We start from the raw sequence: 16,048 nt of genomic DNA, 5'->3' as shown, positions 1-16,048 counted from the left end.
AAGGGGTCAAGTAGCAATATCTAAAAAGGCATGATTTAATTACGGCTTCTAAGAGTAAAGCTTAAAGGGGGTATGTCTGGGTAGAAAACATTGATGACCCATTGACAGAATAGGCAAATCAATTTGAGACTGGTGCTGGTCCAATACCGAGCACTCCAAAGATCAGCTGAAAACCACTTTGGCAGCCGTCAGATGTAAACACGAACAAAGGAACTGCTCAAAGTAGCTCGATACAAAATGTAGGGTGCTGAGCGGCTCCTTCTACATTCAGCGGCTAATACAGCCCGATCCACAAGCAGCATGTATCGGTAAAGGAAGGATTGAAACCAGCTCACCTAGTCGGCTCTGGGCGTCCAAAAGCAAGAAAACCGTATGACCACACGTGTAAGTCACAGACAAAAAAAATAAAAATTTAGAGAGATTCCAGCTCCTAAAATTGAAAGAATTATTCAAAGTATTTAAAATAATGAATTCCAAAAGGTGATCAAGACAACGCGCTTGAAACGCTCACCAGTGTTCTTTGTCCGAGCAGCTCAGACAAAACGCCGGTGAGCATTTGAAACGTGTAGTCTTGATCACCTTTTGGATTCATTATTTTAAATACTTGGAATAAATCTTGGAATTTTAGGAGCTGGAATCTCTCTCTTTTTTTAGCATGTATCATTCACTCTAAGTATAGCTTCAGCCAGGCATGTTTAACTCTGAAACATTGTGGCATTTCAGTTAAAGACATAATTTAATAGCCACCGGGCCGCACGGGAGACTAGTCAGACAGGCAGATCCCCGACAGATTCTTCCTGCCCGCTGTCCTGGAGTGACAGGTTTCCTCTCCCTGTGTGCATAGAGACCTGTCACTCCTGGGCAGCGGGCATGGAGAAGCAGCCAGGGAACCACATCAACTAGTCTCCCTGCGCCATGGTCCCTGGCGACTATTAAATGGATTTCTTTCAAATGCTGCAACGTTTCAGAGTTAAACTTGCATGACTAAAACTATACAGAGAGTGTCTGATATATGTTGTCTGTGAATCGAGCAGAATGCATCAGCTGTCAGATTCCCTTTAAATAGACAAGAATAAAAATTATATATATATATATATATATATATATATATATATATATATATATATATATATATATATATATATATATATATATATATATATATATATATATATATATATATATATACACACACACACCACAAGAACTTAAGCAAATTTCTAAGAGTAGGGTATAGCAAAATGGGTTGTCGCTCATCATTACTGTACCACTCCTCCCATCCATGCTTGGAAGCCCATAGACGGGCCAACATGTAGATAGATAGAAGTCCAGCAACCAGGAAGTTGTTGACCCAAAAAAAAAAGTCAGCTTTGTGTGAAAAATTATTAAAATCCACATACTGAGCCCAAATAACTCAGACACATTTCAGACATTATGGCATGACAAAAGCAAATTTCTAGGTGGACTGGTTCAGAGACTCAGAATCGTTGTCCAAGCAAAATACTTTGCACAAAAGTGATAGATTGATAATGGCTCATGTATGGCCATCTAGTGTCTCTCACAGCATCTAAGTAACCTGTGAACCCTGACATGCTGAACCAGGAAGCCAGCCATAGTTTATACATACGCTAAACTGCAGGAAAAGGAAGGAAGCCAGGGTTTAAGTCAGGAAACTGGAAAGACCAGCGTAAGCCTTACCAGAGCGCACACGTATACACGACTGCTATATACTCACCAGTTTAATCGCCACATATTCATTTGTGTAGAGATTCTTGCCTGAAGGAGGGAGAAGATAAGAATTACAAATTTGTAGAAACTTGCTACTTCTGACTCTTGCCAATTGCAATTTATAAAAAGGTACAATGAGGATTTATAAAGTCAAGAAAAAGTATAAAATGATGGAATTCACAAAACAGAAGACAAACACACAAACTACCGACAGTAAAGAAACCGTGCGAGATTCTTCACTGAAGGTCACAGGCGCTGGGAGTGTAGCCATCCTCGTCACTGGAAATTCTCATGCAGCTTTTCACGTTTTACAAGTACAGACAATATAACACAATATAACAGTAGAATAGACCAGTACATGGCCGGGTCGTAAAAGACTATACCATAAATAAATTCAAAAGGGACACTGAACCTGAATACACGTAAAATAGCTCTCAAACAGAACTGCCATTACCACACACACACACACACACACACGTGTGTTCTAAAATATTTACAATATCTATATCTATACACAGAGTACAGACCAAAAGTTTGGACACACCTTCTCATTTAAAGAAATTTCTGCATTTCCCTGACTATGAAAATTGTACATTCACACTGAAGGCATCAAAACTATGAATTAACACATGTGGAATTATATACTTAACAAAAAAGTGTGAAACAACTGAAAATATGTCTTATATTCTAGGTTCTTCAAAGTAGCCACCTTTTGCTTTGATGACTGCTTTGCACACTCTTGGCATTCTCTTGATGAGCTTCAAGAGGTAGTCACTGGAAATGGTCTTCCAACAATCTTGAAGGAGTTCCCAGAGATGCTTAGCACTTGTTGGCCCTTTTGCCTTCACTCTGCGGTCCAGCTCACCCCAAACCATCTCGATTGGGTTCAGGTCTGGTGACTGTGGAGGCCAGGTCATCTGGCGTAGCACCCCATCACTCTCCTTTTTGGTCAAATAGCCCTTACACAGTCTGGAGGGGTGTTTGGGGTCATTGTCCTGTTGAAAAATAAATGATGGTCCAACTAAACGCAAACCGGATGGAATAGCATGCCGCTGCAAGATGCTGTGGTAGCCATGCTGGTTCAGTATGCCTTCAATTTTAAATAAATCCCCAACAGTGTCACCAGCAAAGCACCCCCACACCATCACACCTCCTCCTCCATGCATCACGGTGGGAACCAGGCATGTAGAGTCCATCCGTTCACCTTTTCTGCGTCGCACAAAGACATGGTGGTTTGAACCAAAGATCTCAAATTTGGACTCACCAGACTAAAGCACAGATTTCCACTGGTCTAATGTCCATTCCTTGTGTTCTTCAGCCCAAACAAGTCTCTTCTGCTTGTTGCCTGTCCTTAGCAGTGGTTTCCTAGCAGCTATTTTACCATGAAGGCCTGCTGCACAAAGTCTCCTCTTAACAGTTGTTGTAGAGATGTGTCTGCTGCTAGAACTCTGTGTGGCATTGACCTGGTCTCTAATCTGAGCTGCTGTTAACCTGCGATTTCTGAGGCTGGTGACTCGGATAAACTTATCCTCAGAAGCAGAGGTGACTCTTGGTCTTCCTTTCCTGGGGCGGTCCTCATGTAAGCCAGTTTCTTTGTAGCGCTTGATGGTTTTTCCAACTCACTTGGGGACACTTTCAAAGTTTTCCCAATTTTTCAAACTGACTGACCTTCATTTCTTAAAGTAATGATGGCCACTTGTTTTTCTTTACTTAGAATTTGTATTATGGCAAGAAAAAAGCAGCTAACAGTCTATTCAGTAGGACTATCGGCTGTGTATCCACCAGACTTCTGCACAACACAACTGATGGTCCCAACCCCATTTATAAGGCAAGAAATCCCACTTATTAAACCTAACAGGGCACACCTGTGAAGTGAAAACTATTTCCGGTGACTACCTCTTGAAGCTCATCAAGAGAATGCCAAGAGTGTGCAAAGCAGTCATCAAAGCAAAAGGTGGCTACTTTGAAGAACCTAGAATATAAGACCTATCTTCAGTTATTTCACACTCTTTTTTGTTAAGTATATAATTCCACATGTGTTAATGCATAGTTTTGATGCCTTCAGTATGAATGTACAATTTTCATAGTCATGAAAATACAGAAAAATCTTTCATTGAGGAGGTGTGTCCAAAGTACTTTTGGTCTGTACTGTACATTATATATATATATATATATATATATATATATATATATATATATATATATATATATATATATATATATATATATATACACACACACACACATTTTAATATGATTATATACACACTATGTATTATATTAATATATCTCACATATATCTACGAGCACACACAACAAGCCTGGAGAAATGAGGACAGACATTTTTCTAGACTCAGTTACTAAGCCAACGCATTAGTATCTTAAAGGGGTTGTGCGGTCCAAATCGACAAGTCTACAGTCTCTCTGTGTGATTTCAGACTTATGAATCCTCCCAGTGCGCAAACTGCACGCTGCAGGAAATTGCCGGTTTCTGAGCTGGTACCAGAGGATATGTATGAGTTATACATACTCCTGGGCAGAGCCTGTCCATTGGGCGCGGCCTCGCTCCATACACTTGTATGGAGAGAGGCCAAGAGGCCAAGCTCTGGCTAGTGATGCTGCCGTTCAGTGGGCGTGGCTGACTAGAGGGCGCAGTGTATGGAGCGAGGACACGCCCACTGGACAGGCTCTGCCCAGGAGTATGTATAAGTCATACACACCCTCTTGTCCCGGCTCATAAACTGGTGAATCCCCGAAGCACACAGTGCGCACGCTGGGGGAATTAATAAGTCTGCAGTCACACAGAGACTATAGACTTATTGATTTGGAATGGACAACCCCTTTAAAGGACAACATAAAATAAAAGAATAGCAGAGTCATAAGATTTATTAACGCCTTGAAGGGCAAAGTACATCTGTAGTTTGCAAGTACTTTTTACTACAGCATGTTAAGGAGCCTCAGGGGCGGAGCAGATTGAGGTCTAGTTTTGTGAGAAAAAGATTCAGGATAACCCTTTTTAAAGAAAAAAAAAGTGCCCATAAGACGCAACAACCACATGATTGCTTTTGGGCAAAAAGCAAAGAGGATTTGTATAGCAGCCCCAAATAAGCCGTGCCAGTGATGTGAAGCACATCATGGTGCAGTTTTCATTTAACTGGGGCTCCACTGAATGCCCCAGTTAGCCCACAGCCCCACTATCAGTATTTGGTCAGTAATTTTTCTCAGGAGTGGGAGCTAATGAGAAGCAAAAAAAAAATAACAAAACAAAAAAACAATATTTCTTCTGAAACATTTTACTGAATTGCTATTATAAAACAAAAACCTACATATACACTGTGTGCAGAATTATTAGGCAAATGAGTATTTTGATCACACAATATTTTTTATACATGTTGTCCTACTCCAAGCTGCATAGGCTTGAGAGCCAACTACCAATTAAGTAAATCTGGTGATGTGCATCTCTGTAATGAGGAGGGGTGTTAACTAATGATATCAACACCCTATATAAGGTGTGCTTAATTATTAGGCAACTTCCTTTCCTTTGGCAAAATGGGTCAGAAGAGAGATTTGACGGGCTCTGAAAAGTCCAAAATTGTGAGATGTCTTGCAGAGGGATGCAGCAGTCTTGAAATTTCCAAACTTTTGAAGCGTGATCACCGAACAATCAAACGTTTCATGGCAAATAGCCAACAGGGTCGCAAGAAGCGTGTTGGCCAAAAAAGGTGCAAAATAACTGCCCATGAATTGAGGAAAATCAAGCGTGAAGCTGCCAAGATGCCATTCGCCACCAGTTTTGCCATATTTCAGAGCTGCAACGTTACTGGAGTATCAAAAAACACAATGTGTGCGATACTCAGGGACATGGCCAAGGTAAGGAAGGCTGAAAAACGACCACATTTGAACAAGAAACATAAGATAAAAATGTCAAGAATGGGCCAAGAAATATCTTAAGACTGATCTTTCAAAGGTTTTATGGACTGATGAAATGAGAGTGACTCTTGATGGGCCAGATGGATGGGCCAGAGGCTGGATCAGTAAAGGGCAGAGAGCTCCACTCCGACGCCAGCATGGTGGAGGTGGGGTACTGGTATGGGCTGGTATCATCAAAGATGAACTTGTGGGACCTTTTCGGGTTGAGGATAGAGTGAAGCTCAACTCCCAGACCTACTGCCAGTTTCTGGAAGACCACTTCTTCAAGCAGTGGTACAGGAAGAAGTCGGTATCGTTCAAGAAAAACATGATTTTCATACAGGACAATGCTCCATCACAGGCATCCAACTACTCCACAGCGTGGCTGGCCAGTAAAGGTCTAAAAGAAGAAAAAATAATGACATGGCCCCCTTGTTCACCTTATCTGAACCCCATAGAGAACCTGTGGTCCATCATAAAATGTGAGATCTACAGGGAGGGAAAACAGTACACCTCTCGGAACAGTGTCTGGGAAGCTGTGGTGGCTGCTGCACGTAATGTTGATTGAAAACCGATCAAGCAACTGACAGAATCGATGGATGGAAGGCTGTTGAGTGTCATCATAAAGAAAGGTGGCTATATTGATCACTAATTTTTGGGGTTTTGTTTTTGCATGTCAGAAATGTTGATTTCTAAATTTTGTGCACTGATATTGGTTTTCCTGGTGAAAATAAACAAGTGAGGTGGGATTATATTTGGTTTTTATTAAATTGCCTAATAATTATGCACAGTAATAGTTACCTGCACAAACAGATATCCTCCTAAGATAGCCAAATCTAAAAAAAAAAAACACTCCAACTTCCAAAAATATTAAGCTTGGATATTTATGAGTCTTTTGGGTTGATTGAGAACATAGTTGTTGATCAATAATAAAAATAATCCTCTAAAATACAACTTGCCTAATAATTCGGCACACAGTGTATTAGCCATCTACACAACCATAATAACCTGAAGAAACATTCCATGGGTTATTTAGTGTGGACTTGTTAACAATTTTATTAAAAAAAATAAAAAAATTCTCCAGAATTTAACAAAGATAAATAACTTCTGGCTGCTGAAATGGAGGGAGACAAACATTTCTCTGAACATTAATGGAGTATTCTGGTTGTGTTAATCACTTTTCCTCAGTGACGCAACTAGAGTCCGGTGGACCCAGGTGCAAAATTTTGGAGGCCCCCCCCCCCCCCCCAATCCTGAGAGAGATATAGATAGATATAAATCTATGTATCTATGTCCCGCATCCTGGTATACATGTCCCGCATCCTGGGCCCCACCCTGGTATATATGTCCCGCATCCTGGGCCCCACCCTGGTATATATGTCCCTTATCCTGGGCCCCACCCTGGTATATATGTCCCTTATCCTGGGCCCCATCCTGGTATATGTCCCCCGTTCTGCCGCTGTTCTTTAATGCATAGGAAAAAATAAAATTATACTCCCCTTCTCGCCGCGCAGTGTCCTCTTCTGAAGTCAGCAGTTGACTTTAGCATGCAAGCAACGGGAGTGCATGACGTCACTGCCATGGGCCCCCAGTCACAAGCATGCAGAAGTTAGATGCTGGCCTCTGATTGGCTGGGCAGCATGTACTGCCTTGCACAGAGCCGAGGATGGACATCCAGTTGAAGTTTCTGCTGGCGTCGGAGGGCCGCTCGCCCACATGGGCCCGGTCACAACCTCTGCGGTCGCGATCGTACGCCTCTGGTTCCTCCACTGCAGTTTAACAAAAATCAAAATACAAACTGCACCTCACTCACCCTTCTAAGGTCAAGTACTGAGTCTTGACTGCTGCTCCCAGTCTCTGTTACTATCTACACTGTAAAAGTCACATCAACACAACAGCACTGCAGTGGAATAGTGACCTGTGCTGTTAAGTCAGACAGAGCCGCTGAGCTCGATTATTGGCTGCAGTGCTGTCGACGGGACATCAGCACGGCAAACAAAAGATGCTGGGAGCAGTGGCAGAGCCTCATCGCTGGACCCGGTGACTGGGAGTAAAGAACAACTTCATTATTTAAAAAAAAAAAGCAGAATTGAAAGGGAATTTCCAAAATTGGGAAACCACGTTAAGGCCTTTTCAGGCCTGGTGATTAAGGGTTTAAAGAATGTGAAGGCAGAAAAAAAAATCTGTAAGTGTTTTTATTCTTCATAAAAACCCTAACAGAGACAAACAATAAGACATGAAACAGTGAAAGCTAAAGAGTTTTGTTCTAAAATTTGTATCCTGATGGAGGGATAGCCAGTTTCATAAATAAATGTATGGTCTGCTAAATGATCGTTGTCATTTTATTTTTTTTTATGGGCTTCAATATGTTTGCAAAAGTGAAAGGTTAAATAAAATAGAATTTATGCCATATTTATACAGAAGTGATGATATGGCCTCCACAAAGCCCTGATGTTAACATCATTAATTCTGTTTGGAATTACAGGGAGATAGAAGGATCTTATCTGCTCACGTCTACATCCACAGAAGATCTGTTGTTAGTTCTCCAAGATGTTTGGAACAACTGCTCTGCTGAGTTCCTTCCTATACTATACTATAGCTTGGGTGGAGCATGTGAGATATACAGTATATACATACACATGAGTTATGCACCACCCAAGCTATACCTGGTAGTTCAATGATTTCAAGCATAGCAGAAGAACAAGAGGGCAGTGCTACTAGAATAATGTGTCTAGGGTTCATGTCACCTTACCTAACCGTAGTTCCCCGAAGTTTCCACAGCCAATCTTCTTTCCCACCCTAAAGTTGGGTCCCACCATAAGAACTCCTGAGGAGGTGGTCGAGCTGGACGGCCGGGAGCTATGACCAGTCCGCACTGGCAAAGCTTTAGTTGCTCGTGGTCGGTCATCCTTCTCCCTGTTGCTATGGTCCATGTTAATATACCATAAGAGCTATTCCTCTAAATCCCAGCTGATGCTAGGAGACTCCCAATCCACAGAAGCAGTAAAACAATGGTGGGCCAAAAATGACCCCGCTGAGTATCCCCAGGGCCAAAGAAGCAGATCACATCACAGCACAGATTCGCTAAGGTACCATCTCACATCCATACAGCAACTTCATGTTGGAGGCTTCCCATTGTATCCTTTGGGAACAAAGAGAAAAAAAAAACAGTGTTAGTAAACCCACCCATTTTTAATCAAGTCAATTGATTTAAACAGAGTGAATGAAAAAGCAAAGATTGCCCTCCACGAATCTCTGTTAATAAATACCCCAGCACATTCTTTAGAGTTTTGAGAGTAACATTGGACACATCTTTCTTCAGGAGTGCACTATTCGCCTACCCCCCAGCTTCCTGCTTGCCAGGGTGGTAGTGCGCCTCCTGAAGATAGACCGTTCTGATTGGGGGCATGGCGCACCACTTTTCCAAACGGAGCGCTCTCCGCCTCTGCAACAAAGGAAAAGTGTAGGTACACAAACTGGCTAGATCCAGCTACAGAGTACTGCGTGCAGGCACCCAGACAAAGCATACAAGCAAGTGCTCCTTGCCTAGAAAGGGGGCAACCACCGACTCCAGCAGGGGTCGGAAACCTAGGCAACAAGCAGTACACAACAGAATAAAAAATCCCTTCACTCGAGACCATTTTTAATAAGAGGTAAACTGTAAACTTACTTTATTGTACAAGGACTTTGCATTTTTACCCATTCAATAACACGATACACCCCTTTTATGAGCGATTTATGAACGGTCACATAATATAATGGATTAAACTATCAAATAAGGAGATTATAACCTTGATAAAAAACAGGGAGACAATCCAAACATTATAATTGCATCACATGGATTATATATAAGGTTATTGTGCAAGATTAATTTATGCTTTCAGCGTTCTGTAAACTAGCTTCCATATTTGCAAACACTCAGGAAAATGTTTCATGGCAGTAATTGACTCGACTGTGCTTTATATTTAGTTACTATTCAAAATAAGTAAAATAAATTGTTTTGTAGCCTTTTATCCTTCTTAGGCTGAAATCTTAAAATCTGAAATGATAAAATCTTAAAGCAAAGAATTAATCAGCCTGGCGGGTGTACACACGGTAGCTTTCACTTTCATATATCAATGCCTGTTCCAGAGGAAAGCTTCCTCCCCTTTGTGCTGCTATAAATATCTCCAGCATCCTACCCCTGCCTGCTGCTGGCCGACTCCACACATCAAAGCACTTATTAACCTGGGTGGTGGTTTCCCAGATCTATCCATTTCCTTGATGAATGTCTCAACCCTGTACCGACCCACAGCCGGTATTCACTGCTGACAACACAAAAAAAAAAAACACAAGATGAATCCTCAGTACAAGAAGATGCCAGCCAAGAATACAAGGCAGGAGAGACAGAGCACAAAAAGGAAACCACACAGGCAGAGCACAGAAAGAACACATTGCAGTCACCGTTGTGCCACCCAAGGGGATAGAACGTCACTTCACAGCTTAGAAATAAAAGAGCAACACTGTGGTTAAAGGGCATTTTCACCAAAGTGTTTCAAGCATGTCTGATGGCAAGAATTGTGCAATTTCCAACATTGTTCAGATCATCACAAAAACTATAAAGACAAGTAAAATCATTATAAAATGATATTAGGTTTATCAGCTTGTATACGGATATCTTTAACAGGGCTGTGGAGTCTGTGTCCATTTTGGTTGAGTCGGTATAAAATGGACCGACTCCAACAATATATAATAAATTGGGTACAGTAGTTCAATGCAGTTTGTGGGGAATATTTTTTCATAAGAATTTGGGAAAGTTGTGAAATGTCCTATAAATGTCTGTCCTATTCCTGATCTAAGGGTCTAGACTTTTAGCTGAGATGAATCTGTGCTACAGTAAATTTATCACTTACACATGAGCCGCGTATGAGGGAGTTGGAGTCGTGGAAATTGAGGAGTCAGAGGTTTGGCTTACCGACTCCACAGCCCTGATCTTTAAGAGCAGATAAAGCGGTATGGCCATTAAAACTTTAATATAAATTAAAGGGGTTGTCCAGTCTTGTGGTGAAAGTCAGCAATAACTCTAGAGGATGTCAGTTTTCTGAATCCTTTGTGCATACCACACACTGTCCGGATTCTCCGCTGTTGCAGGTGAGAGTGGGCACTTTGCATAATTCCGGCCACATTCCGACTTGATGTGCTCGGTCTCGCTCAATTCATTTGTATAGTCGGCATGTGACTACTTATATGGAAATCGCATACTTACAGTCACCGCCTGCGCTACTTGACAATACCGGAGAATCCCTACAGTGTGCGGTGCACATGCTGTAAGGATTGAGAAGTCTGCAGTCACAGAGAAACTGCAGACTTTGCCCACAAGTTCGGACAGCAACTTTAAGAGCTCCATTTACCATATTATCTTACACCAGTGAGAACCTAAAATGTGAAAATTCCCTTTAAATTATTTTAGTTAGGCCACATACCCCTACACTGGAAGAAAGTTGTAAAGAAATGATAAATGTATTAAGTGGGAAAACTTCTATAAGGCTATGTGCCCACGATGCAGAAATGATCCGGATTTTTTCCTGAGTGTTTCTGCATCTCCCTGGCAGAAAAAAACGCATGTGGATTGTACATGGGTTTTTCCTGCCAGGGACAAGCGGAAGTGAAGTGTTCTTCACATGCATTTCCGCATGCGGGTGTCAAGCGATTTTACCATCACTTGGAAAGTGCTTGACAACTTGGTCACACTATATAAATCCATGCAACAGGCATGGATTTATATAGTGTGAATGTAAAGAATGGTAAAAAATAGAAAAATAAATCTATACTTACCTTAAGATGGCCCCCGCAGTCTTGCTTCGCTCCGTCCTGGCTTGCCGGCAGCTCGCGGTGCACTACACTGATGGACCTGCCGTCACATGACTATGACTTCAGCGCAGGTCCTTCAGTCCACCGCGAGCTGCCGGCAAGCGAAGCCATCAGAAGGTAAGTATAATGTTTATTTATTTTATTCATTTTTACAGGTTCATTGTACCTGGGTCCGGAGGAGAGTCTCCTCCTCTACAGACCCGGGTACCATCCGCACATTGGAACGCATGGATTCCGCATGTACAGATCCAGTGATGTGGAATCCAAGCGTTCCAATGCAAGTCAATGGCGGCAAAAACGAAGCGCTTCCGCAAAATAATTGGTAGTGCTGCGTTTTTTTGTGCAATGATAACCCGAAGTGGAAATTTCCGCAGCATGGGCACAGAACATGCGTATTATCATTGGGGAACATGGCAGGCCTTCTACCATGCGTTTTTTAAGCGTTTCTGCAGCATTTTTGCCGCTGCGGAAACGCTTAAAAAACGCATTGTGGGCACACAGCCTTAAAGGAACTCTTCATGCTTCTCTTATTTGCCTTAAAAGTATATATGTGGCAGTTACCGGATGATATTTTTCTCACTAATGCTAAGCGGCATGTTAGTATGTGCACACGTTAAGTATTCTGGTGCAGAAATTTCTGCACCATTTCTGAATATCTTGGCAGGGAAAAAGCAGAGGCAAAAACACAGTTTTTAGTGCAGATTTTTCCCCCTCATTATTACAGGTAAAATCAGCAGCAAAAGCGTTGAAAAAATTGACATGCTGTTAAATCTGCAAGTTACTAATAAGCAACGTGTGCTTGAGACTTCAGGATTCTCATTACTTTGTTGCATTAGGAAACCCTTCAGGTTCTGTGACAAACCTGCACTGAAAAAATGCAACGTGTGCACACAGCCTACACATTCTTTGAAAAGCTGACCATGAGTTAACATCATACACTGCTGCAATAAAGCAGTCAGACTCTGAAAGCTGCCTGTGGTCCGGGCAGCATGTATTAGATGATAGGTTCCCTTTAATACCCACTAGCCAATTAGAAGAGACAGAGCTGCGGAAAGGAGTGAAAGCAGAATCATGAACCAATGAGGAGACAGGAGGCGTGTCTCAGACCACCTCAGACTCCCAGTATTAAGCAGCCGTGGAGATATATATATATATATATATATATATATATATATATATATATATACACATACACACTCTGATTGTTTTTAAAATATATATGCTTATTAGAAATCAAACAGACATAAGCAAAAAAAAGTCCAGCTAATTTATTGATATATACACTGCTAAAAAAAATACATACATACATCTATACACACACACACACACACACACACACACACACACACTGCTCAAAAAAAATAAAGGGAACACTTAAACAACAGAATATGGCTCCAAGTAAATCAAACTTCTGTGAAATCAAACTGTCCACTTAGGAAGCAACACTGATTGACAATCAATTTCACATGCTGTTGTCCAAATGGAATAGACAATAGATGGAAATTATTGGCAATTATCAAGATACACTCAATAAAGGAGTGGTTCCGCAGGTGGGGACAACAGACCACATCTCAGTACCAAAGCTTTCTGGATGATGTTTTGGTCACTTTTGAATGTTGGTTGTGCTTTCACACTCTTGGTAGCATGAGACTGACTCTACAACCCACAGAAGTTGCTCAGGTAGTGCAGCTCATCCAGGACGGCACATGAATGCGAGCTGTGGCAAGAAGGTTTGCTGTGTCTGTCAGCGTAGAGTCCAGAGGCGCTACCAGGAGACAGGCCAGTACACCAGGAGAGGTGGAGGGGGTTGTAGGAGGGCAACAACCCAGCAGCAGGAGAGCTACCTCCGCCTTTGTGCAAGGAAGAACAGGAGGAGCACTGCCAGAGCCCTTCAAAATGACCTCCAGCAGTCCATAAATGTGCATGTGTCTGCACAAACGGTTAGAAACCGACTCCATGAGGGCCCAATGTCCACAGATGGGGGTTGTGCTCACAGCCCAACACAGTGCAGGATGCTTGCCATTTGCCACAGAACACCAGGATTGGCAAAGTCGCCACTGGCGCCCTGTGCTCTTCACAGATGAAAGCAGGTTCACACTGAGCACATGTGACAGTCTGGAGACGCCGTGGAGAGCGATCTGCTGCCTGCAGCATCCTTCAGCATGACCGGTTTGGCAGTGGGTCAGTAATGGTGTGAGGTGGCATTTCTTTGGAGGGCCGCAAAGCCCTCCACGTGCTCGCCAGAGGTAGCCTGACTGCCATTAGGTACAGAGATGAGATCCTCAGACCCCTTGTGAGACCATAGGCTGGTGCGGTTGGCCCTGGGTTCCTCCTAATGCAGGACAATGCCAGACCTCATGTGGCTGGAGTGTGTCAGTAGCTCCTGCAAGATGAAGGCATTGAAGCTATGGAATGGACCGCCCGTTCCCCAGACCTGAATCCCATTGAGCACGTCTGGGACATCATGTCTCGCTCCATCCACCAATGTCACGTTGCACCACAGACTGTCCAGGAGTTGGCAGATGCTTTAGTCCAGGTCTGGGAGGAGATCCCACAGGAGACCATCCACAACCTCATCAGGAGCATGCCCAGGCATTGCAGGGAGGTCATACAGGCACGTGGAGGCCACACACACAATATTGAGCCTCATTTTGACTAGTTTTAAGGACATTACATCAAAGTTGGACCAGCCAGTAGTGTGTTTTTCCACTTTAATTTTGGTGGTGACTCCAAATCCAGGCCGCCATTGGTTAAAAAATTTGATTTCCATTGATGAATTTTGTGTGATTTTGTTGTAAGCACATTCAACTTTGTACAGAACAAAGTATTCAATGAGAATATTTCATTCATTCATTCATTCAGATCTAGGATGTGTTATTTGAGTTTTCCCTTTATTTTGTTGAGCAGTGTATATATCTGAGATAATTTTATCAAGCAAGGAGCATGGAGCCATAACTCTGTCATTATTAGGTTTCACAAAAGGCAAAAAAAAAATGGAACTCTGGGGCCAAATCATCATTTTGAAAAAAATGGTAAAAAATTTTTGAGGAAGCAGTAGTCGCGCAAAAAAAGAATTGTGATTTTGGGTGTTTTTTTGTTTTGTTAGGCAATCCAAAACAGTGACATTTCACATGTCAGACGGATTATACGACTTGCCTCCTAACACAAGACTGCATGAGCTAATCAGAATGCAAATGAAAAGGGCAGTGAGTGGTGGTATGATCACTACTTTGCTATTTAGAAAAAAAATAAAAACCAAAAAGTGCAGAATTATTTTTACTATGGCACAAGGACCCTACTTGAGCACCTTGTACGGATGAAATGTGGTTTTCCTGCGCTGCTGATGTACTCGTAAGAAGCCTGTAAGTGATGAATACATAAGAATTGTTTATTGATAGGTTACAAAGTCAGCACATTTCGAATTCATCCAAAACTTCATCAGGACATAACCTTCAATCATACCTTGGATGACTGTCACACGCAAAATCTCCATGTAAGATGAGTAATCACTTGTACACGGTTATCCTTCCGTTTGATCAAGGACAAGGGGCCACTTCTGTGAGGATCTCTTGAATCCTTTGTGCTCTTTTTCTATAAAGTAACCCGTACATTTAGATTTAGTGATATTTCTAGGGGGTTGTTTTATATTTAATGCAGAGTTTTGCTGTGAAACCCTGCTTGTATCCTTCTAATGCTCTTGTTATACACCACCTCTTATCAAGTAATTGTTCTTTTGTTTTCAAATTTGACTTTTTTTCTTCTTTTGTATATAATCTGTTCATTTTATGTACAGTCTTTTATAATAAACCATTTTCTTATGCAAAAAAAAAAAAAAAAAAGAAGGCTATGTCCTGAGGAAGAAGTTTTGGATGACTTCCAAATGTATTGACTTTGTAACCTATCAATAAGCAATTCTTTTATGAATTTATCGCTTACAAGCTTCTCCTTACGAGTACATCAGCAGCGCAGGGACACCACATTTCATCCGTACAGCATCCCCCTCTGGTCTGACGACCCGTGTCCTGCAGCAGCTAATCTTAAGCCATTGAATTGTTGCAATGTGCAACTGCACCAGGTGAGCGTGCATTCATTTCTTTTGTTTTTAAATCAGATAAAACCCTATTTGCGCTCTCTTTGCTCCCTAGCATTTTTCCTCCATACTTGAGCACCTTGCAGCTGTATTTGAGTGCCGTGTTCCCTTTTCTATTTCTTAAGAGTGGCGTACAAAATGCCAGCCATGATGAATCAGCCCTATTGTCTCCACCGAGGTCTGTGACACTTTATTTGTAGCTTTATAAAGAATCACATTTCTGTACACAGACACTGGCCAAGCTACAATGATTCTACACTTCACTCAAACTAACTTAAGGACATGGTGGCACAAATTCTGGGGCAAATTCCAAATGTCGTACGGCAGATAATTTTAGAGCCAAAAGAGTTCTCGAAGTTGACATTAATCAGACATGCGGAGTACGTCATAGAGTTCTTGAAAATCCTGTTCTACTTTACATATTAACCAGGCACAACAGTAGCACCAACCTGCTACAAAAGACTCGTAGGG

The 16,048-nt window shown here is 41.9% G+C and overlaps 1 protein-coding gene across 2 annotated transcripts in view; it reads right to left on the bottom strand.

The window, feature by feature from the left end:
- Positions 1 to 16,048, bottom strand: part of CSNK1G1 (casein kinase 1 gamma 1) — a 92,577-nt gene that overhangs the window by 53,889 nt on the left and 22,640 nt on the right. For both annotated transcript variants that reach the window (XM_073652836.1, XM_073652837.1), the window contains exons 2-3: positions 8,390 to 8,779; positions 1,736 to 1,776 (exon numbers count right to left, since the gene is read on the bottom strand). In XM_073652836.1, coding sequence (XP_073508937.1) covers positions 1,736 to 1,776; positions 8,390 to 8,570 — 222 coding nt within the window. In that variant the 5' untranslated portion in view covers positions 8,571 to 8,779. The remainder of the gene's footprint in view (positions 1 to 1,735; positions 1,777 to 8,389; positions 8,780 to 16,048) is intronic.

The sequence above is a fragment of the Phyllobates terribilis genome, unplaced genomic scaffold (assembly GCF_046119375.1).
Source record: "Phyllobates terribilis strain yellow unplaced genomic scaffold, ASM4611937v1 Scaffold_11__3_contigs__length_659146591, whole genome shotgun sequence".
Classification (NCBI taxonomy): Eukaryota; Metazoa; Chordata; class Amphibia; order Anura; family Dendrobatidae; genus Phyllobates; species Phyllobates terribilis.
The sequence above is the reverse complement of the archived record's forward strand: the minus strand, read 5'-3'. Positions and strand labels throughout refer to the sequence as shown.